This window comes from Micropterus salmoides, unplaced genomic scaffold, assembly GCF_014851395.1.
Source record: "Micropterus salmoides isolate LMB-PRFRI ecotype aquatic unplaced genomic scaffold, ASM1485139v1 Ms_hic_scaffold_1322, whole genome shotgun sequence".
Taxonomy (NCBI): Eukaryota; Metazoa; Chordata; class Actinopteri; order Centrarchiformes; family Centrarchidae; genus Micropterus; species Micropterus salmoides.
The window spans coordinates 21,996-43,964 of record NW_024040400.1 but is presented as its reverse complement, the minus strand read 5'-3'; the positions used below and the strand labels follow the sequence as shown (position 1 = coordinate 43,964).

At 41.0% G+C, this 21,969-nt stretch overlaps 3 gene segments (V, D, J or C); all 3 read right to left on the bottom strand.

Moving 5' to 3' along the window:
- Window positions 1–5,522: 5,522 nt before the first annotated feature.
- On the bottom strand, window positions 5,523–6,182 carry LOC119901473. The segment is given in 2 exon segments: window positions 5,523–6,044; window positions 6,133–6,182. Coding segments are annotated over 2 exon segments (426 nt in total).
- Window positions 6,183–6,915: 733 nt separating this feature from the next.
- LOC119901476 lies at window positions 6,916–11,529 on the bottom strand (the record flags this gene model as incomplete). The annotated part of the segment is given in 3 exon segments: window positions 6,916–6,939; window positions 9,787–10,065; window positions 11,257–11,529. Coding segments are annotated over 3 exon segments (576 nt in total), but the record flags the coding sequence as incomplete, so codon positions are not given.
- A 7,268-nt stretch (window positions 11,530–18,797) lies between these two features.
- On the bottom strand, window positions 18,798–19,842 carry LOC119901474. The segment is given in 3 exon segments: window positions 18,798–18,873; window positions 19,411–19,705; window positions 19,794–19,842. Coding segments are annotated over 3 exon segments (417 nt in total).
- Between the last annotated feature and the right edge of the window lie 2,127 nt (window positions 19,843–21,969).

The following is a 21,969-nucleotide window of genomic DNA, read 5'->3' as shown; positions in this document are numbered from 1 at the left end:
ACATGCCTTATTTTATAGCTGCATGCTAATGTTAGCTTAAACTACATGCCTTATTTTAAACTACATGCCTTATTTATAGCTGCATGCTAATGTTAGCTTAAACTACATGCCTCATTTTATAGCTGCATGCTAATGTTAGCTTAAACTACATGCTATTTTAAACTACATACCTTATTTAAACTACATGCCTTATTTTATATCTGCATGCTAAAGTTAGCTTAAACGACATGCCTTATTTTATAGCTGCATGCTAAGTTAGCTTAAACAACTCCTTATTTTATAGCTACATGCTAAAGTTAGCTTAAACGACATGCCTTATTTTATAGCTGCATGCTAACGTTAGCTTAAACTACATGCCTTAAACGACATGCCTTATTTAGAGCTGCATGCTAATGTTATTTAAACTACATGCCTTATTTCATATCTGCATGCTAAGTTAGCTTAAAGTACATGCCTCATTTAAACTACATACCTTATTTTAAACTACATGCCTTATTTATAGCTGCATGCTAATGTTAGCTTAAACTACATGCATTTTAACATACCTTATTTTAAACTACCTGCCTTATTTATAGCTGCATGCTAATGTTAGCTTAAACTACATGCCTCATTTTAAACTACATACCTTATTTTAAACTACATGCCTTATTTTATAGCTGCATGCTAATGTTAGCTTAAACTACATGCCTCATTTTAAACTACATACCTTATTTTAAACTACATGCCTTATTTTATAGCTGCATGCTAATGTTAGCTTAAACTACATGCCTCATTTTAAACTACATACCTTATTTTAAACTACCTGCCTTATTTTATAGCTGCATTCTAATGTTAGCTTAAACTACATACCTTATTTTAAACTACATGCCTTTTTTTATAGCTGCATGCTAATGTTAGCTTAAACTACATGCCTCATTTTAAACTACATACCTTATTTTAAACTACATGCCTTATTTTATAGCTGCATGCTAATGTTAGCTTAAACTACATGCCTCATTTAAACTACATACCTTATTTTAAACGACTGCTTATTTTATAGCTTCATGCTAATGTTAGCTTAAACTACATACCTTATTTTAAACTACATGCCTTATTTTATAGCTGCATGCTAATGTTAGCTTAAACTACATGCCTCATTTTAAACTACATACCTTATTTTAAACTACATGCCTTATTTTATAGCTGCATGCTAATGTTAGCTTAAACTACATACCTCATTTTAAACTACATACCTCATTTAAACTACATGCCTTATTTTATAGCTGCATGCTAATGTTAGCTTAAACTACATGCCTCATTTTAAACTACATACCTTATTTTAAACTACATACCTTATTTTATAGCTGCATGCTAACGTTAGCTTAAACTACATACCTTATTTTAAACTACATGCCTTATTTTATAGCTGCATGCCTTATTTTATATCTGCATGCTAAAGTTAGCTTAAACGACATGCCTTATTTTATAGCTGCATGCTAACGTTAGCTTAAATGGCATGCCTTATTTTACATCTTCATGCTAATGTTAGCTTAAAGTACATGCCTTATTTTAAACTACATGCCTTATTTTATAGCTGCATGCTAAAGTCAGCTTATAATCCATGCCTTATTTTATAGCTGCATGCTAAAGTTAGCTTAAACAATTCGCCTTATTTTATAGCTGCATGCTAAAGTTAGCTTAAACTATGTGCCTTATTTTATAGCTGCATGCTAAAGTTAGCTTAAACTACATGCCTTATTTTAAGCTACGTGCCTTATTTTATAGCTGCATGCTAAAGTTAGCTTAAACTACATGCCTTATTTTATAGCTGCATGCTAACGTTAGATTAAATTACATGCCTTATTTTAAACTACATACCTTATTTTAAACTACATGCCTTATTTTATAGCTGCATGCTAATGTTAGCTTAAACTACATGCCTTATTTTAAACTACATACCTTATTTTAAACTACATGCCTTATTTTATAGCTGCATGCTAATGTTAGCTTAAACTACATGCCTTATTTTAAACTACATACCTTATTTTAAACTACATGCCTTATTTTAATCTACATGCCTTATTTCATAGCTGCATGCTAATGTTAGCTTAAACTACATGCCTTATTTTAATCTACATGCCTTATTTTAAACTACATACCTTATTTTATAGCTGCATGCTAATGTTAGCTTAAACTACATGCCTTATTTTAATCTACATGCCTTATTTTAAACTACATACCTTATTTTATAGCTGCATGCTAAACACCCCAGCAATCTTCTGACCCAGACTCCAGTTCCAGCTCCGATTCTGATTCAAAAAAGAAGAAGCAGAGTAAGGGGAAGAGAAAGAAGGACAAAAGAAAGAAAAACAAGACAAAGGACAAGAAAAATAACAAAGGAAAAGACTACAGAAGTCGAGGTAAGATCAAAAATAGCCCTTAAATAGGAGATTTTGGTTATTAATGTAAAATCAATGTACATAAACAACAACAATATGATCTATGCACAATTACAGCATTACATGGATCAATGACACTGATATATCCCAAAGCCTCAAACCGAAAAGTTTGACAATCAAATCAGCCAGTGTTTATTCTTGAAATAATATATAGACGTAATTGTTTTCTGCTGCTGTTTGATTACAGACGCTATTAACTTCACGTAGTACGCATGAGCACAACACATGCAGCGCGGCAGATCCAGCAGATTGAAGTGTTTTCTACCCACCAGTGTGGCGTGTAGTCTCAACAACAGAATTTACCCACATTTGGTGAGTGGCAAGTGCTAATTTTCTACTCCTTAAGGCTCGGTCAGTTTAGGTCTGCCTAAATGTGTCATTTACCTCAGTGCATGTCCAGAGTATATACAGTGCAGTCTGTCCTCTGAACAAATGCAGAAGCATGCAGTTCATGTTAATTAGCATTAATACATAGAAGCCGGTCTTGTACAAACAACAAAGTCACTTAAATCACTTTTCTTCCAAATTCGGTTACTTGGGCTAAACTTCAGCGAAAGTCTTGCCACATGATTGGCTGATTAGATATTTGCATTAACAAACTAAAATCGCATTCTGTAAATTTCCTCACCACATACTTCTTTGATTGCCTCGCCTGACTGTCACAAAAAGACAATCAGAGACACCTTAATCACATCACTGGATCACAGAATTGCAGAGCTTCTGATCTGTACAAAGTGCGTCCATGCCACTGGGAATGTATTGAGCTGGATCTGCTTGTTGTTTTTGGCAGCGCATCGGTCTTTTAAACCAATTCCGTTTAGGTGTTATCAGTTGGCCTACTACTACAAGTAGTAAAATGTACCTTATGAATAGGAAATCGCCTTACCTCTGAAACACTTTGATTTCATCAATCATTTTGGCTTTAGTTTGGTTTTCTGGAATGGGATCAGCTTGCCCACAAAAATAACACATTCAAATTTTTGGGTGGTGGAGAAGTGAGGAGCTGAATCCATGAAGCAGTAATTCAAGCTGCTGTAGCCGGAAACATCTATAAAGAATATATATTGACAGTTTTGTATTCTTCTGTTCAATTTCTTTAGCAGGTAACATCAAAGATGTAGTCACCAGATACCAGCGGCCGCTAAACTTGACAAAGAAGGGGTACGCTGTGTCCATGGCTTTTGGAAAGGCAGGCGTGTCCGGGAATGCCGTGGCTGCCACTGCACCATTGCTGAGCTCTTCATAGCAGAAAGACAAGTGTTGGAGCAACTGCCTTTCTGCAGAAAACTGTCACATCTAGCAAAGTTATGCGCAGAAAAAGTAGCTGAGATGAAAAGAAAAAGAGTTACTTCCATTTCAACTAAAATAAGCTTTAGGTCAACAGGACAATAGTACCTCTTAATTAGTGTGTGTTTGTGTGTGTTCATATAATAGCTTGACGTCAGTTTTGTAGTAGAGTACAGTACATAATTACAGAGACTAATGAATGAAGACAACTTGTAGATATTCACTATTGTAAAGTTTATAGAACACAATAATATGACGTAGTGATGCTGTAGTGAGTTGTAGAGGTGAACACCCTTTAGGGGCACATATATGGAACCATCTGGGAGGAATCTGATTGGCCCCAAATGTTTTCTGTAAATTGATGTGGATTTGCTGCTCCTGTGAATCCTCCCCCAGTGTTTCATTAGCAGCTGGAACCACAGTGACTCTGATAAAACAGGAATTAGCAGAATCCATCTGATATGAAGCTGTGGTTTGAATACCACTTCCCTCCTCTTTGAAGAGTAGTCAGATATCTGGGTTCAGGTTTTTGTACAGCCTCTTCTACACTTTGTATCACTGTGTTTCTAGAGCACAGTAGTAGAGAGCTGTGTCTGCCAGGGTTAGATCTCTGATGGTCAGTGTAGTTGATGTTGCTGATGTTTCAGATCCATATCGTTCATTAGGAATATACTTATAATTACTCAGTGATTTTGCTCCTTTCCTGAGTATAAACTGAGGTGCCTGAAGGTCAGAATGATGTCTGTACCAGTAAAGGAGTACACCACTTGCTGTTGTCTGATAGTTGCATGTGAGTGTGACAGATTGTCCTTCTCTTCCACTGACTTCCTCTCGTACAGGAGAGATTGTGTCTCCAGCTATTAGTCCTGGAAAAAGTAGAGCAAATGAAGCCATTAGACTAACATTGTTCATGAGGCTGAGAGGAGAAGACAGTGGAAAATGGCAGCTGTACAGTGTTACTCTGTGGACACAAACAGCTCAGCTGTTTCCATAAATCTTTAGAAAAGAATAAAAAGATGTTGTGCTTTCTATCTTACCAAAGAAAAGAGCAGCAAGAATAATCCCCAGCCAATGTTCCATCTCTACAACAAGGTTTAAATCAACAGGAGAAACTAGCTGATGTTCAACATTCAGTCTGAGAATTGTTCTCTTCACAGCAGCAGTTATTATTGACAGAATGGTTGAACACAGTGCAGAAGTAGTGCACCGCCTACTTGATAATGTGGCTCAGCTTGGATTAACAGCAGCTACAGTGTCATCTAGTGGCCAATCAGAATCAGACCACAGAAGAAGAAAAGACGCCACTGAAACTTCAGACTAGTCCAGCAGCATAACCCAGTTGTCAGCTGATGATCTGTTTGTTCAGCATTTTCCAAACTCAACATAGTTAAAGACTCTACTTCTGTGCTGCGTCACCTCCCCACATCTCTGAAGTTGTGGATTTACAGCAGCAATTAACAAAGTGATGCTACAAACTGTTGAGTCACCTTTCAAGCTTACAGGTGGAGAGGATTTGATAGTGAAACGAGACATTTTCACTGGAATATTCCTTCAGACTAACAAAACCCACATCTGGATGCTGAGATCAGGTCTAGTTTCTGAGTACAGTCCAGTATCACATACAGAGTCTCACTGGGTTTTACATCCAGCAGCATCAGTGAAGACTCCCCATACTGTCCTGCCTTAACATGGAGGAAAACTGATGGAAACCTCACGACAGGAAATTCAGGGAAACCAAGATGTCGGTGTGTTAAGATCATCAGGAATTTAAACAATATGTTATCTACATAAATAACATCACTCTCCTTATTGTCAGTATGTCAGAGCTACAAACACTCTCCTTTTATTGTCAATGCCTCATTTTTCTTCTAGTTTTCATCATCAGTGCAATGAATCCAGACTGTATGATAAACTGAAGTTTAACAGTGTGTGACTCCCTCTAGTGGACGTTGTGGAGTATTCTGTTGTCTTTGCTCCAAAGGTTTTTGTACAGAGTTTTGGTGTTTCCTGTCACTGTGGGCTGCAGAGCACAGTAGTACACAGCAGAGTCAGACAGCTGAAGCTTCTGGATCTTCAGAGGAACTGACTTATCCTTGATTGTAGCATTAAATCTGTCTTTCGTGAACTCTGCAGCAAAATCTGTTGTTTTTGAGTAACTTTTCAGCATGTACTTAGGAGACTCATTTACTTCTTGTTTGTACCAGAACAAAGTTGGACTTCTGTCACTGGTCTCAAAAGTACAGCCAAGTGTAACTGTGTCTCCTTCAGCAGCAATGACATCTCCTGCTGGCTGGGTCACTCTGTCTTCTCCTTTACACTCTGGGGAAGAAGAGAACATGCAGAGGAAGAGATGGATCAATAAAGATGATTGATTAAAGGAGAACAATCAGTAGGTTTAAAGAGTTACCTAGCCAGAGAGTCAGAATCAGGATGTTTCTCAGCCAGTGGTTCATGTCTGCAGTGAGAGGGGAGGAGAGAGAGGAAGAACATTGATACTCTGATGGATCTGGGCCTTCACATCATTGGCCCTTCCTCTTCATCATCTGTTGTCTTTTCTGACCTTGAGTCCCAGTTTTGCTCCTCCCTTAATCCCTCCCTCCTTCCTCTCCAACTCTGACAAATAGTGAGTTTGTCTCTGCTGTGGTGCTGTTATTCACTAAATGACATCATTTCCATCAGGTAACAAGTAGTTGATAAGGTAACACTGATTGACTCTTGACAGAACGTGTGAAGGTCCTGACTGAGGTCAATCTTTACGCAGATGATATGCTACTATTCAATCACACATGACAGCCACATTAACTACTTATTCAGTACTTTACTTGAATAATATTATTCACATTATTACATCTGTGTCACATTTGAGGACAAATCAAATCATGAGAGGAAAATAAATCCCCATTTTCAGCTCAGATTGTTTGCATCTGTCATATTCTCCCCTTTTGGAGTTTTTAAGATGGTGGCGTGAAGGGCGGAGGTAGTGTAACCAGCTCCCATACAAAACCCTAACTTGTCCCCTATCTTGAGTTTCTTAATTACAGAAATGACCCCAGCTTCATACTAATAGAAACCAACGCGGTTCAGCTAAAAATGCCCCCCAAAAGAGCTGAAGCGGCGACGAGGGAAGACAAGAGTGGAAAGCCCCCTCTATCAGCCTCGGCTAACGCCTGCACAGCTAACGCTGCTAACGCTAGCTCACCTGAGGGCCGCTGACCTGGTTTCACAAAGAAATAGAAAAGGGTTAGAGAAAATTCGCTAGGCGTCTCTGTGGAAACTCTTATCAGCAAAAGAATTAGCGGTCTTAAAGACAAGGAAGATGATCTGGAGAACAGAGCCAGACAGCAGAATCTAAGGCTGCTTGGATTCCGGGAGGTGTGGAAGGGAAAAACGGCATCCACAAGAATGGCTCCCGAAAATACTTGACCTTGAGACCGACACCCCGCTCGAAATCAAGCGAGCTCACTTTACACTCCAGCGTGGACCGATGAAGGTAGCTTCCCCGGGCTCTAGTTATCCGCCCATAGATGTGATGAAAATCTTCAGTGCAACACGGAAGAAAAGATCGCTCAAGTACAGTAACTCAGACATCATGATATTCAGGGAATGTCCACGGCTCTCTATAAGAAAAGAAAGCCTTCATGCTGCTGGGGGAAAAAAGCTACATGACAGTAGCATCTCCTTCAGGCTTCTCCACCCCACTAATCTGGTCCTGGACCTCCTGGAGGGATGGTGCACCTTAACATAATTAAGGCCTGGCAGTATCCTCATTTCACCTTATTCTTATTTCCCCTACCAGACTACCTGTTTATCTGCTGGCAAATTTTCACATAGAACAGAGGGTATATGTACTTTATAATGCTGTCAGCGACAAATAGTGTCATCTGAACGAACTTTCAGGACTTCTCAAGCCTTACTTGAGAGACTGTGGACACCTGCTCGGAGTTATTCTTCTGAATTTACAGAAGCAGAGTTCCCTTCCACTAGATTTATAAGTGAATTCTGGAGGTGTTTCATAATGGAGTTGTGGCCATTCAACTTTCCCTGACCTTACTTGAGTGGCTTGGTTACACTGGTTAGAGCAGTCTGTCTTAATACGCTTGTGGACAGGAAGAAATATAGGCCAGTCTCTTCTTTACGGGATGGGTGGGTTTGGAGGGAGGTAGGAGGGTTTATGAAAGGGCAGGGTCTGTTTATCTTTTAGTGGGTTTTTCTCTATTTTGTTTTCTCCTTTTCCTCTTTTCCTTTTCTACCCTTTGTTACAAGACACCACCATGTCTTTTACCTCATCTACTGACAATTATTTTCCACATTGCCACACTAGTGCACGTTGTGATCCATGTCTGCAGATATAACATACAGCTTTCTTAGCTGGAACACCAATGGAATTAATCAACAGGTTAAATGCTAAAAAATCCTCGACTTCCTTAGAAATCATAGTGTTGACGTTGCATGCAGGAATCTCACTTAACAGATGCAGAACACTGTAAGCTAGGTAAACAATGGCAAGGCCAAATATACTACTTTTCATTCACCTCTCAGGCGCGGGGAGTGACCATTTTATTAAGAAAAGGGTTACTGTTTTATTTGAAACATGTAGAAAAGGACAAGGAAGGTTGATGAGCCAGCCACTACGCTTAATGTTCACGGACCAAATCAAAATGATCCAAATTTCTTTGTGAATCTCTTCTTCAATATAACTTGCCCCCCCCACTGAGCTCATCGTCGGAGGAGGTTTTAACCTTCACCACAAATGCAGGTAGGGAATCCTTAATGGCTTATATCAGGGGCTCTACAATTAGCCTCTCTTCTTGGAAAAAGAAACAATGTCAATCCAAAACGAGGTCACTGGAGACTGACAACTCTCGATCAGTTAACCGCCAAAAGGGCTGAATACAATGCTCTTACAACACGGGAGGTGGAGAATGCAATGACTAGGTCGAAACAACGTTATTACGTAAATTACTAGCTTGGCAGATTATAAGTGAGGAAGCTGTGAGATAGATCCCGGCTATTAAACCGTCGGATGGGAATGATGTGGTCTGCAGCCCGAACACATTAATCAGACCTTCACAGAATTCTATCAAACACTTTACTCATCACAGGGTGAGAAGAATCATGACACAGACCGCTTTTTAGATAGCCTGGATCTTACACGGACGCCAGCAGAAACTCAGACGGTACTTGAAGACAAAATAATCAAACAAGAGGTGCTAGATGCTCTGACTGGGCTCCCAGGAGGAAAAGCCCCCGGCCCTGATGGCTTTACAATTGACTTCTTTAAGGCATTTCAAATAAATTACTCGATCCCCTCATAGAAATGTTTAATCACACAATTGAAATCAGTCAGCTAGCCCAAACTCTGGAAAGGGCCCTTATCACAGTTCTGTTGAAACCAGGGAAAGACCCTCATCTCATGTGGGTCATACAGACCTATTTCCTTTCTGTCAACTGAATATAAGGTGCTTGCGAAAATCAGAGCCGCCAGACTCAAGAAAATAGTTCCTACACTGGTTTACATGGACCAGACCGGATTTATACAAAAACGATTATCAACTGATAACGTCAGGAGATTTCTTAACATAGAATGAATGATCCAGTATTGCCTATCTCACTGGAGGCACAGAAAGCCTTTGACCGTGTCGAATGGCACCTCAATAAACTCTTTAGCTGTTAAACTGTGATCCTACAAACCTGGTTAAATAAAAATATCTCATCATGTTGAACAATGGAAGCAGCTCATTGTGGCCTAATGACCCACAGGGTACGAAGAGGATTCAGTGAATCAGTGTCCATTTATTTGTTTCCATGGAGTCTTGTGTTTGAAGCCTCCTGCAGGTGGTTTCTCTCTGATGTGGATTTGCTGCTCCTGTGAATCCTCCCCCAGTGTTTCATTAGCAGCTGGAACCACAGTGACTCTGATAAAACAGGAATTAGCAGAATCCATCTGATATGAAGCTGTGGTTTGAATACCACTTCCCTCCTCTTTGAAGAGTAGTCAGATATCTGGGTTCAGGTTTTTGTACAGCCTCTTCTACACTTTGTATCACTGTGTTTCTAGAGCACAGTAGTAGAGAGCTGTGTCTGCCAGGGTTAGATCTCTGATGGTCAGTGTAGTTGATGTTGCTGATGTTTCAGATTCATATCTTCTATCAGGAATATGTTCATCTGAGTTATCTTTTGCTCCTTTCCAGAGTATAAACTGAGGTGCCTGAAGGTCAGAATGATGTTTGTACCAGTAAAGGTCAGGATAACTTGCTGTTGTCTGATAGTTACATGCGAGTGTGACAGATTGTCCTTCTCTTCCACTGACTTCCTCTTGTTCAGGAGAGATTGTGTCTCCAGCTATTAGTCCTGGAAAAAGTAGAGCAAATGAAGCCATTAGACTAACATTGTTCATGAGGCTGAGAGGAGAAGACAGTGGAAAATGGCAGCTGTACAGTGTTACTCTGTGGACACAAACAGCTCAGCTGTTTCCATAAATCTTTAGAAAAGAATAAAAAGATGTTGTGCTTTCTATCTTACCAAAGAAAAGAGCAGCAAGAATAATCCCCAGCCAATGTTCCATCTCTACAACAAGGTTTAAATCAACAGGAGAAACTAGCTGATGTTCAACATTCAGTCTGAGAATTGTTCTCTTCACAGCAGCAGTTATTATTGACAGAATGGTTGAACACAGTGCAGAAGTAGTGCACCGCCTACTTGATAATGTGGCTCAGCTTGGATTAACAGCAGCTACAGTGTCATCTAGTGGCCAATCAGAATCAGACCGCAGAAGAAGAAAAGACGCCACTGAAACTTCAGACTAGTCCAGCAGCATAATCCAGTTGTCAGCTGATGATCTGTTTGTTCAGCGTTTTCCAAACTCAACATAGTTAAAGACTCTACTTCTGTGCTGCGTTATCACCTCCCCACATCTCTGAAGTTGTGGATTTCCAGCAGCAATTAACAAAGTGATGCTACAAACTGTTGAGTCACCTTTCAAGCTTACAGGTGGAGAGGATTTGATAGTGAAACGAGACATTTTCACTGGAATATTCCTTCAGACTAACAAAACCCACATCTGGATGCTGAGATCTGGAGGTGGGCAGTGAGTTCGGGGCGGCCGTGGCTCAGGAAGTGGAGGAAGTCAAAGGGTTGGTGGTTCAGTCCCCAGCTCCTCCTGTCCACATGCTGAAGTGTCCTTGAACAAGACTCTGAACCTGCTGCAGCTCCACCACCATCAGTGAGAGAGAGTGTGTCTGTTTGTCTGATGGAGAGAATCACTATGAAAGGCCTTGGTATAAAGAGCGTTCTGTACATGCAGCGTATTTAGTGTTTACAGAAAGTTTGATGATGTCTTTATTCTTCAGAAGACAAAGAAATCATGTTTTTTTTTTATTAACAGTGCAATGAATCCAGACTGCATCATAAAGCACTGAAGTTTAACAGAGTGTGACTCCCTCTAGTGGACGTTGTGGAGTATTCTGTTGTCTTTGCTCCAAAGGTTTTTGTACAGAGTTTTGGTGTTTCCTGTCACTGTGGGCCGCAGAGCACAGTAGTACACAGCAGAGTCAGACAGCTGAAGCTTCTGGATCTTCAGAGGAACTGATGTCTTGTTGATAGTGGCATCAACTCTCTCTTCCTCTAAAGGGTTATCCTGTGTTCCAGAGTACCGTTGCAGCATAAACTTTGGGTAATCATTTTCTTCTTGTTTGTACCAGAACAAATAGGAAGATGTAGATGTTGTCTCAAAAGTGCAGCCAAGTGTAACTGTGTCTCCTTCAGCAGCAATGACATCTCCTGCTGGCTGGGTCACTCTGTCTTCTCCTTTACACTCTGGGGAAGAAGAGAACATGCAGAGGAAGAGATGGATCAATAAAGATGATTGATTAAAGGAGAACAATCAGTAGGTTTAAAGAGTTACCTAGCCAGAGAGTCAGAATCAGGATGTTTCTCAGCCAGTGGTTCATGTCTGCAGTGAGAGGGGAGGAGAGAGGAAGAACATTGATACTCTGATGGATCTGGGCCTTCACATCATTGGCCCTTCCTCTTCATCATCTGTTGAGGAACTCTCCACATTTACATCTCATTTACATCTCAGCTGTTTAGCTGATGCTCTTATCCAGAGCAGCTCATAATGAGGAGCTTTAACATGTGAACTTTCTGTTACAACAAAGTCTCTTTAACCACTTTTCACCCTGGAATAGTTAATTCATCAACATGGGTCTGTAATCATTTTAGTTTGTCTCATCATCAGTGATACCAAAGCATTCTGTGTAGAAGAAGACTTCCTTGTGGAGTGCCTTACTGTACAGAAATAGCCTCAATTAAACACCATGATCTGGATTAACTGTGTTTTATTAATAACAGGAGTAATGTTGTAACTTGTCATTAGATTGTGTTGTCAGTGTCCACTTGGTGGCGCTGCTGTTCAGTAAAAGGAGGAGCTGCAGTGAGTAAATCTTCAGAGGAGCTGTCAGGTTTTTGTACAGAGTTTTGGTGTTTCCTGTCACTGTGGGCTTCACAGCACAGTAGTACACAGCAGAGTCTGTCACTGCAGCAGAGGAGATCTGCAGATCCAGATGGGTTTTATCATCACTCACTTTAACAGACAGTCGAGGGACTGGATCATTTCCTACTGCTCCTGAAGCAGAGTGTGAGACGAGGAACTCTGGTGGTTTTCCTGGATATTGTTGATACCAGAAGAAATAATCACTAGATGACAGTTTAGAGTATGTGTAGGACAGAGTAACAGAGCTGCCTTCTAAAGTGAACTCTTCATTCCTGACTGCAGTGAGTTCTTCACAGCTGACACCTGAAGGAAGAGATAACTCTGTTATTTCATGTTGTAAAAGACTCAACAAATGAATCCCATCCAGAAAAGTTAGTAATGAAACTTTCTCAGCAGGATCTCACATACCTGTTAGAATGGATAGTAACAGTAGAGAAAGTACATAATAGTCCAATGACAGCATGTTGAATAAAGGGAATGTTTCTGCTTTGTGTATTGAACTCTGCTGAATATGGAAGTTCCTCTCTCTTCTATAGTTCACTAACAGCTTAGCTCCTCCCTCAATCTTTCCGTCTCCTCGCAGCTCTGGATTTTCACTTCTCTCAGTTTCACTTCCTCCTGTTAACAGACTGGTAGCAGCAGGCTGTATAATCTTTTATAAGCATAGTTCAAAGGATGGATCATCTTTTCAGGATTTGCAAACACAAGGACTCAATTGAAGTCGGCTGATAACTGAACAAAACCTCACTACAGAATCTTGTATCCAGAGTATTTATGCTGAACATCAGTGAGCATCTTAGCAAAGTTTGATTTCAAGTGGTTGACAGGATTAGAGGGGCCAATAAAAGGATCTCACTTCTAGACTCACTCAGTTGTAGGAAGGTCCGGAACAAGTGCACTTCACATGTGATGAACCAGCTGCCATGATTATTGTATTTGAATATGATGCCGTATCTGAACAAACATCTTGATCAACACCATGAAGTCCAAGTTGACACAGGAAGTGCAGTCGTCGTTGTAATCTGCTACAGAGACTGTCCACATGGATTTTCCAGGCTAATGAGTTGTCAATAAAAACAGAAGATATTTGCATGAGGAGACCTGTGAGATGGTTCCATCGTGGACGACCACAGGCCTGCGGCCGCCAACACCCCCTGGGCTCAAACACCCCAGTCTTTTAAATGTTTTCACAAATCTTTGTATCTCTGAACAGTAGTCAGACAGCTCACTGTCCTTTTTCATTAAAGCATCGTCTGAGATTTCATACAAGGTTGGTTATTAGTCATTATACAACACAAGGCTGCATAACAAACAGAAATTTATTGTTCCTTCATGATGCGCACACAACATATACACTGAACAAAATTATAAAGGCAACCCTTTTGTTTTTGCCCCCATTCATCATGAGCTGAACTCAAAGATCTAAGACTTTCTCTATGTACACAAAAGGCCTCTTTCTCTCATATATTGTTCACAAATCTGTCAGAATCTGTGTAAATGAGCACTTCTCCTTTGCCGAGATAATCCATCCACCTCACAGGTGTAGCATATCAAGATGCTGAGCAGACAGCATGGGGATTGCACAGGTGGGCCTTAGGCTGGCCACAATAAAAGGCCACAAGAGAGCCCGGGGTCAGGGCGGCGTCTGGCCGCAGCGTATAGGTGGCAGCTGCTGTTACGAGGAGAGCCCCATGTAACGTTAGGAGGAGGCTAACTTAGTCGGGGAGACCCAGGTAGGGATCGGTTGCGTAGTTGGTGCTATTTGAACATGTTTTCTATTATCTTTTATACATACATGTGAACAAAATAATATGAATGCAACAACTGCACAGAGCTGTATTTAGTTTAGTTCGGGTTGCAGGTAGAGAGTCACTGTCTTGGTGGCAGTGTTAATTTTGACATCAAATTCCGATTTAGTCTTAGTCTTTTGAATAACACACCATTTAGTTTGTCACATTTTAGTCTATCTGAAATCTTTTAGTCTTAGTCTAGTTTAGTCAACTAAATATCATAAGAGTTTTAGTCTTAGTCTAGTCTTAAGTCTTTTAGTCTTAGTCGAGTTTTAGTAGACCAAATATTAGCAGATTTTAGTCGACTAAATCTACAGTGGAGTGGACTTCCTGTCATTGGCCTGCTCTCCCTGAAAAATAAAGATGCTCCCTGAAAAAGATCCCTCCCTGAATGATATGCAATGCATATGACATTCTTTCAAGATGAAGTATAATATTATTGACATAGATAACCTTAACTTACTGTCTTCTACTGTCTGTGCAAAATCAAAAACATTAAGAAAAATAAAGTGCAATTCTCAAAAACAATAATAAAACTATTGGTTGTAATGCCATTGCACAATCAAAATACAGAAACTTCACTACTGTTAATCTTCACGTACCTCAAGAGACGTTAAATAACTGCTAGGCTTTGAACTGAACAGATTAGTGCAATTCTCTAATGTAGAATAATGTATTGGCTGTAATGCCATTGCACGCACTACCAAAGACATCCTCCCTAATGTTCAAGTAAATAAAAAACCCTGCTCTCATACAGGTAAATGTCACATTAAACTAAAAAACTCTGTAAGCATCATCTTCTTCTTCATCCTCTATTACTCTGTGCATTGTGTGCAAAATCAAAGAGATTTAAAAAAAAACATGTAAAAGATAATATGTATTGGTTGTAATGTCATTGCACACAAAATGAAATAATCTTCTGTTAATAATTAAAAGAAGTATCAAGTATCAGTGAATTACATGCTAAGCTGTAATGCCATTATTGCATGGAACGAAAAAATCTCTCTGCTCTCATATTAAACAAAAAACAAAACAACTAACTTTCAAGCTGTGCATATCCTACTTCAGGAAATGCTGTAAATAGCAGTGAATACAACAGTTCTATTTGTTTCTGTTCATTTTAAGGAAAGCACTTCGCTCCAGTGTAACCCTTCCTCTGTTGCGCCGTCCTCTTGTGAGGTCACCTGTGATGCTGAATACCCTCTCTGCAAAGCTTGAGAAGCTGGCATAGCCAACAAGTCTAACGCGAAAGGTTTTAAACTGTGATAAAAACTGTCACTCTTATCCAGCCACAAGTCTGTTCCTGTGTCCGCAGTGATGGGATGTGAAAGTTCTTCCTTGTACTTGATGATCTGCCGCCTGATGTTGGTTGTGGAGGTTTTCTGTTTAGGCCTTGTGGTGCGGCATTTTGAGAGGAACCTAAACACCGGCTGCTTTGAGGATGGCGCTGCTTCTGGTTCCTCAATAACCTCTTCTTCTGCATCATCTTCAGACTGGTCCTCCTGTCTTGTGTGTGGGAAAGTGCATTTGACCACATAGTCTTCTGCCTGTTTCAGCAGTTCCTGAACTGAAGAAGTCCTTTGGATAAGGGACGAAACGTCTTCCAGTATCTTCAACCAAGTCCAGTTGCCCTTCATTTTAACCCTCGTTGGATTCCTGGATATTTCCATCAGCCACATCAACATTAACAAGGATTTCACAGACAGTTGGGTTGACAAAGCAGGCAGCTGCTGCAAGTGCTGAGAACTTTTCATCGGTTGAATCCAAGAGGCAAGCAAAACGCTGGTTCAGATTTGATCTCATTTTCTCTGCAAGAGTGGCGAGGTCTCTGTACCGACTGTTCTCTGCAAAGTCAGTTAGGCGGCTCAGCAGATCAAAGAGGGCAGGAACCACTAAGGACATAGATGCAGTGTCACTCTGGAGGGTTTTAGTGTGTTCCGCAAAAGGCAGCAGTAAGTCATGCAATGATGAAAGCTTTTGCCACTCACTAGTAAGCAAACTGTCCCATCCCATGTCATTTGTGATTTGACAGACTGCATCTTTGACTGTGAGGAGTCGTGCGACCATGTTGAATGTGCTTGACCAGCGTGTGGGGCAGTCATTTACAACAATAACACCACAGTGGTCCGATAACCTCTGTGTTGCAACTGAGGACTTGCGAAAGAGCTTCACCACATCACCACCATGTCGACATGATGGTACCTAATAACAAGAAGAAAAGACAACCAAGTCTAAACCTAATAAATTGGCTGGTGTGTGTCTGTACATACTGTATATATGTAGTGTGTGGCAGGGGGAAAACCATTCATGTGATAATTGACTGTGATGTAAAAGAATAAACTAAACATGGCTCACCGCTGGTCATCAATTTCAGAGTCACTTTCCATCGTGGACCCAGGGGAGTCATCCTCAGAGCTGGTTTCTTCTGCTGTGGTGTTTTTAAAGGCTGCCACCATGTTACTCCCATTGTCCGTTCTTACCGTCAGGATCTTCTCCTTTGGTATGCCCCACTCTTGCATTCATTTGTCCACACATGCCTTAATAGACTGTGCAGTGTGTGGGTGAGCTACTTGTTCAAGGGCCAACAATATGTGTACAGGTTTACTTTGTTCAACACAAAAGTAGCGTGCGCTTATAGCAAGGAAGGAGGCTGTCAGTCCTTTTTTTGTCCACAAGTCAAGGCCAATGGAAACTCTCTGGGCAGCAGCCAGTCTCTCTTTGAATTTTTGTCTTTCATGTTCATACTGTGTTTCAATCAAATAGCTCATTTTAGTTTTCTTTGGAACTGTTAGTCTCCTATCTACTATCTCCATCATTAGCACAAAGTCCTCGTCTTCAGTTGTTGTGAGTGGTAAACCTGTGCGTCCAATCCATCTAGCTATGGCCTGCTCCTTGGTCTGTTGTTCCCTCCATTCAGTTTTGTACTTTGAAGAACTTAGGAAAGCTTTCGTCCAGTCATATAACGCCACAACATCTAACGTTACTATAATACACATTTTACACATTTGATTCAATTTGAGGACATTTAATATTTATGCTCATATTAATTCAGCGAGACAATCGTCTAATCAATATAGCTCAAGCTGGTTTCCTTTAGCTTCTATTTTATTCCAAGTTTAACGGAAACACGGTGGTTTATCTGATAAAACAAGCTTAGCATGTATGCTTACTTTCGCATGTATTTCCGGATGAGTCGTCTGTAAATGTCGCTTCAAGTTGGTGGTGTTTTTCCCAGAGATCTTTGCTCCACACGGTTTACAGGCGGTTGTCCTTGTCCATATGTGAAGTGTGACCAGATGTCAATTCTTCATTTTCGTCCAAGACCTAGCTCTGACATTTCTGTTGTTCATGAGACATGTCATTGCCCTCGGACCGGGTGCACTCCAAAATGTTAGCGTACTGCTAACAAAATCAGCCATATCTGTGTAACTAAGACTGTGCAACTAAACACAATCGCATATAATGAAAACAACCTAACTGTTGTGAAAAAACGTCCTCGAAACTGTGCAAAGTTCTGCAAACTCGTCTTTCTTCTCCTCCTGCGTAACTGCTGCTGCGTTTCTTTAGCTGTAGCGCCTGCATTTGCCGCGGCTTCTATATCATCCCTCAAAGATTCGCTCTGATTGGATTTCTTCCAAACTTGTCCAACAAAAAGAGTAGTGATGATTGAATCTCTTCTCCATTCGTCCCTCCCTAATATTTTTGTCTAATTTTTATTCGTTGACTAAAGTGTCAGTTATATTTCGTCACAGTCTTCGTCATCATATCTGACTTTTTTATTTAGTTTTCGTCTGTGAAAAAGGTTCGTTGACGAATATTTTTCGTCATAGTCTTCGTCAACGAAATTAACACTGCTTGGTGGTTTTATTTCCTTGTTCTGTTCTGATGGTCTGGCTTGGAGCTCATCCTGCATGTAAGACGAACTTGCCCCTTGTACATTGAGTGCGAGCTCCCATTGCTGCTGGGTCAACTGTCTGCTGGTCATTATATTTACTGCATGTCAGCTAGTGTGTGTTTCACGGGGTCATTGATATCTCAGCCAGCCTGTCTCTTTGTGCTTCACATTGTTTTAATACCTTTTTTTGATTAACAAACTGCTTTCCAGTCAGACTTGCCTTCAGGCTGCTAGAGACCTGTTGTTCGTGGCTCCAAGGGGGGCCTCCGCTATCTTCCAATTTCTTAGCTGTCCATCAATTGTATTTCTCCTCCATTTATTGTATTTCACCCATTTAACCAAGAATGATAGAGGTAATGAATTTCTTGGAACCACTGAGTATCTGAGGGTTTTCTGTATGTAGGTTAAAAATTATACTGTAGATTGCATGTGCTTCATTTATTTGTAGTATTTATTTAGACAACACGTCAGTACTTCAAATATTACATTTATTCATTTAGCGGACGATTTTATCCAATGCGACTTAAATTGCTATACATGTCAGAGGACGCAGGTCTGAAGCAACTAGTGGTTAAGTGTCTCGCTCAGGGACACAATGGTGGATGTCTCACAGTGGGAATCGAACCCAGGTCTCCCACACCAAAGGCAAGCATCTTATCTATGTGCCCAATATATAGATAGCTAGCTTGAAAAAGGGTGTTCTTTTTCACAAATAGTTCTGATTGTCCTTGTATTTTAATGTTTTGTGAAAAAACTAAATTGAACTGAGCTGCATCGTGCAGCGACAAAGACTAAAACTAAACTAAAACTAATAAAAACTAAACTAGCAAAACCAAAAAGTCAAAACGAAATAAAAATTAAAACTAATGAAAAATCCAAAACTATAATAACCTTGGTTAACACATCATCTCTACAAAACTGCAGATGGTGCCTGTTGCCTCCTCTAAGCCCAGGCTATGGAAGAGGTCCCAGCTGTTACAGGAAAAGCCGCTTTTTAAGGTCTCAATGCCATCATTGCTCCAAACATGTACACTTTTACTTGTGCTCTCCTGCTTTTGAGCAGGGACTTGTAGGTGGGAATTAAATGGACAACATTATGGTGAGAGGTGCAAATGGGGGTTTAGTATTACAGTCTAGATATTGCTTCAAACCAGGCAGCACAGCTTCAGCTTGCAATGGTTACAATCACCAACAAAAAAAGGCCCTTCAGGGGTGTGTTTCAATTGTCTGTGAAAACAGTCTGCTAGAGTGGAATTGGAGATACTTTGGAAGTATTATGGATATACATGATTCAAATTCTGTTCTGTCTGTTTTGTTTATTGTGTTTTATCTGTAGTGCTTCATTTAAAGTTGCTTCTATCACCACTAAAACAAATCCAGACTTCATCATCACACTGCAGTTTAACAGTGTGTGACTCCCTCTAGTGGACGTTGTGGAGTATTCTGTTGTCTTTGCTCCAAAGGTTTTTGTACAGAGTTTTGGTGTTTCCTGTCACTGTGGGCTGCAGAGCACAGTAGTACACAGCAGAGTCAGACAGCTGAAGCTTCTGGATCTTCAGAGGAACTGATCTTGAGGTGGAATCCAGTGTGGATGAAAATCTCTCCTTAAACTCGTCTGCTGTTTTCCCATCATCCCGTTGAATGCGGTTCAGTATGAATCTGGGGCTGTTGTTTCCATCCTGTTTGTACCAGAACAAAGTTGCAGTGTAACTCGTCTCAAAAGTACAGCCAAGTGTAACTGTGTCTCCTTCAGCAGCAATGACATCTCCTGCTGGCTGGGTCACTCTGTCTTCTCCTTTACACTCTGGGGAAGAAGAGAACATGCAGAGGAAGAGATGGATCAATAAAGATGATTGATTAAAGGAGAACAATCAGTAGGTTTAAAGAGTTACCTAGCCAGAGAGTCAGAATCAGGATGTTTCTCAGCCAGTGGTTCATGTCTGCAGTGAGAGGGGAGGAGAGAGAGGAAGAACATTGATACTCTGATGGATCTGGGCCTTCACATCATTGGCCCTTCCTCTTCATCATCTGTTGAGGAACTCTCAACATTTACATCTCATTTACATCTCAGCCATATCCACCATACCATCAAACTACAAATGAACTCCTCAACCATCACTCCAACCCGGGTGGTGAGAAGCTTGGTGTCATGACTGATGACCAGCTGTCCTTTTCAGACCATGTTGCTACCGTCTCTCGGTCGTGCCGCTTTGCTCTATACAACATAAGGAAAATCAGGCTCTACCTCACTCAGTACGCCACCCAGCTTCTGGTACAGGCCATCTCACCCGCCTCGACTATTGCAAAGCCCTCCTAGCAGGTCTTCCAGCTTGTGCGGTGAAACCCCTATAAATGGTTCAGAATGCAGCAGCACGTCTGGTTTTTGATCAGCCCAAAAGGACTCATGTCACTCCGTTACTCAGTGACCTCCACTGGCTCCCCGTTGCCTCCAGAATCAGATTCAAGTTAGTAATGCTGCATACAGAGTGACTACTGGGTCTGCACCATCTACCTAAACTCCATAATACAAGTTATGTTCCTTCTCGGACCGCTGCGTTCCTCCAACCACCGCCACCTGGCTTTGCCATCCCTAAACACATCTGTGACACCATGATGGTGCAACGAGCTACCACATGCCGTCAGAGCAGGGGCGTCCCTCTCTGACTTCAAGAAGCTCTTAAACTCAAGTCTTGTGTGAACACTTTCTCTTCAATTCAGTTTTATTTATATAGCGCCAAATCACAACAACAGTTATCTCACAGCGCTTTTCATAAAGAGCAGGTCTAGACCGTACTCTGTGATGCTATTTACAGAAGCCCAACAGTTCCCACCAAGAGCAGCTCTAGGAGACAGAGGCAAGGAAAAACTTCCTTTAAGAGGCAGAAAGCTCGAGCAGAACCATGGCTCAGGGTGGGCGGCCATCTGCCTCGACCGGTTGGGGTGAGAGAGAGAGAGAGAGAGAGAGAGACTTTTTTTTGACTTTTTAAACCCACTTTAATAAAACATCACTGATTCACAAACATAGCAACACTCAATAAGTCAGAGAATCAAAACCGGTTGACATTTAGAAAAAAGAAAAACCTTTCACACGAATAAAAACATCAAATTAGCTGAAAACACGACTAAAACTGACTTCTTCATCCACCACAGAACAGATGACATCATCATAACACCACTGACGTACAAACACATCCAAGCTGTTCATCAGCTGATGGAACTTAAAATCCACTAACACTCTGGCTTTGACCAGAGAGGTGAACACAGGGACTACGTCTCCACACAGCCGTCCTTCTACCTGCTTCTTCCTACTCAAGTATATGGACAGTTTGGCTTCTGCTACAATAAAATTTAACAGTTGCCACTTTGTTGCATTGGTCTTCCTGTAACCTGCTCCAAAAACAAAAGCAGTGTTAGACCACACTTCATTAAAAGAAGCAAACAAGCACCCCAACACATTAAACAGTTCCCCCAGTCTGCTGCACTCTAAAAAACAATGAACAACAGTTTCCAGCAGCCCACAGAAAGGACAGCCGTCAGAGACAGAGGGATTAATCACAGAGATAAAAGAGTTCACTGCAACAGCCCCATGTAATATTCTCCACTGTAAGTCACCTGTACGCTTCTTTAAAGGAAGTTTGTAAAAGACTCTCCAGGTGGGCTTCACAGCGTTACTAACCCCCAGTTTCTCCCTCCACACCGTGTCACTTCTACCATTTAACTTGTTTTTACACAACACCTTCACACAACACCTGTAAATCATTTTACCCGTCACCGTGTGCAGATCTGGGACCTTCTGATGCCTGACATCCAACAATAGACTAGAACAACAGTCAAGATTGGGGACCAGTCCCAACTCTGGAAAAGGGTCCTCTTCGTCCAGAGCTTCCTCACCTTTCCAGTACATCCTCAACAACTCGTTATCCGCTGCTGTTAGTTTGTTAGTCCAACCATTCAGAATGTTCCTCACGTGACGCACAGATTTTAGTCCAATCAGTGCAGCCACAGCCTCAGTGTTCATAAAACCAGTTCCAGCTACATCCACTATCCGTCTGAGAGTTGTAGCGCCAG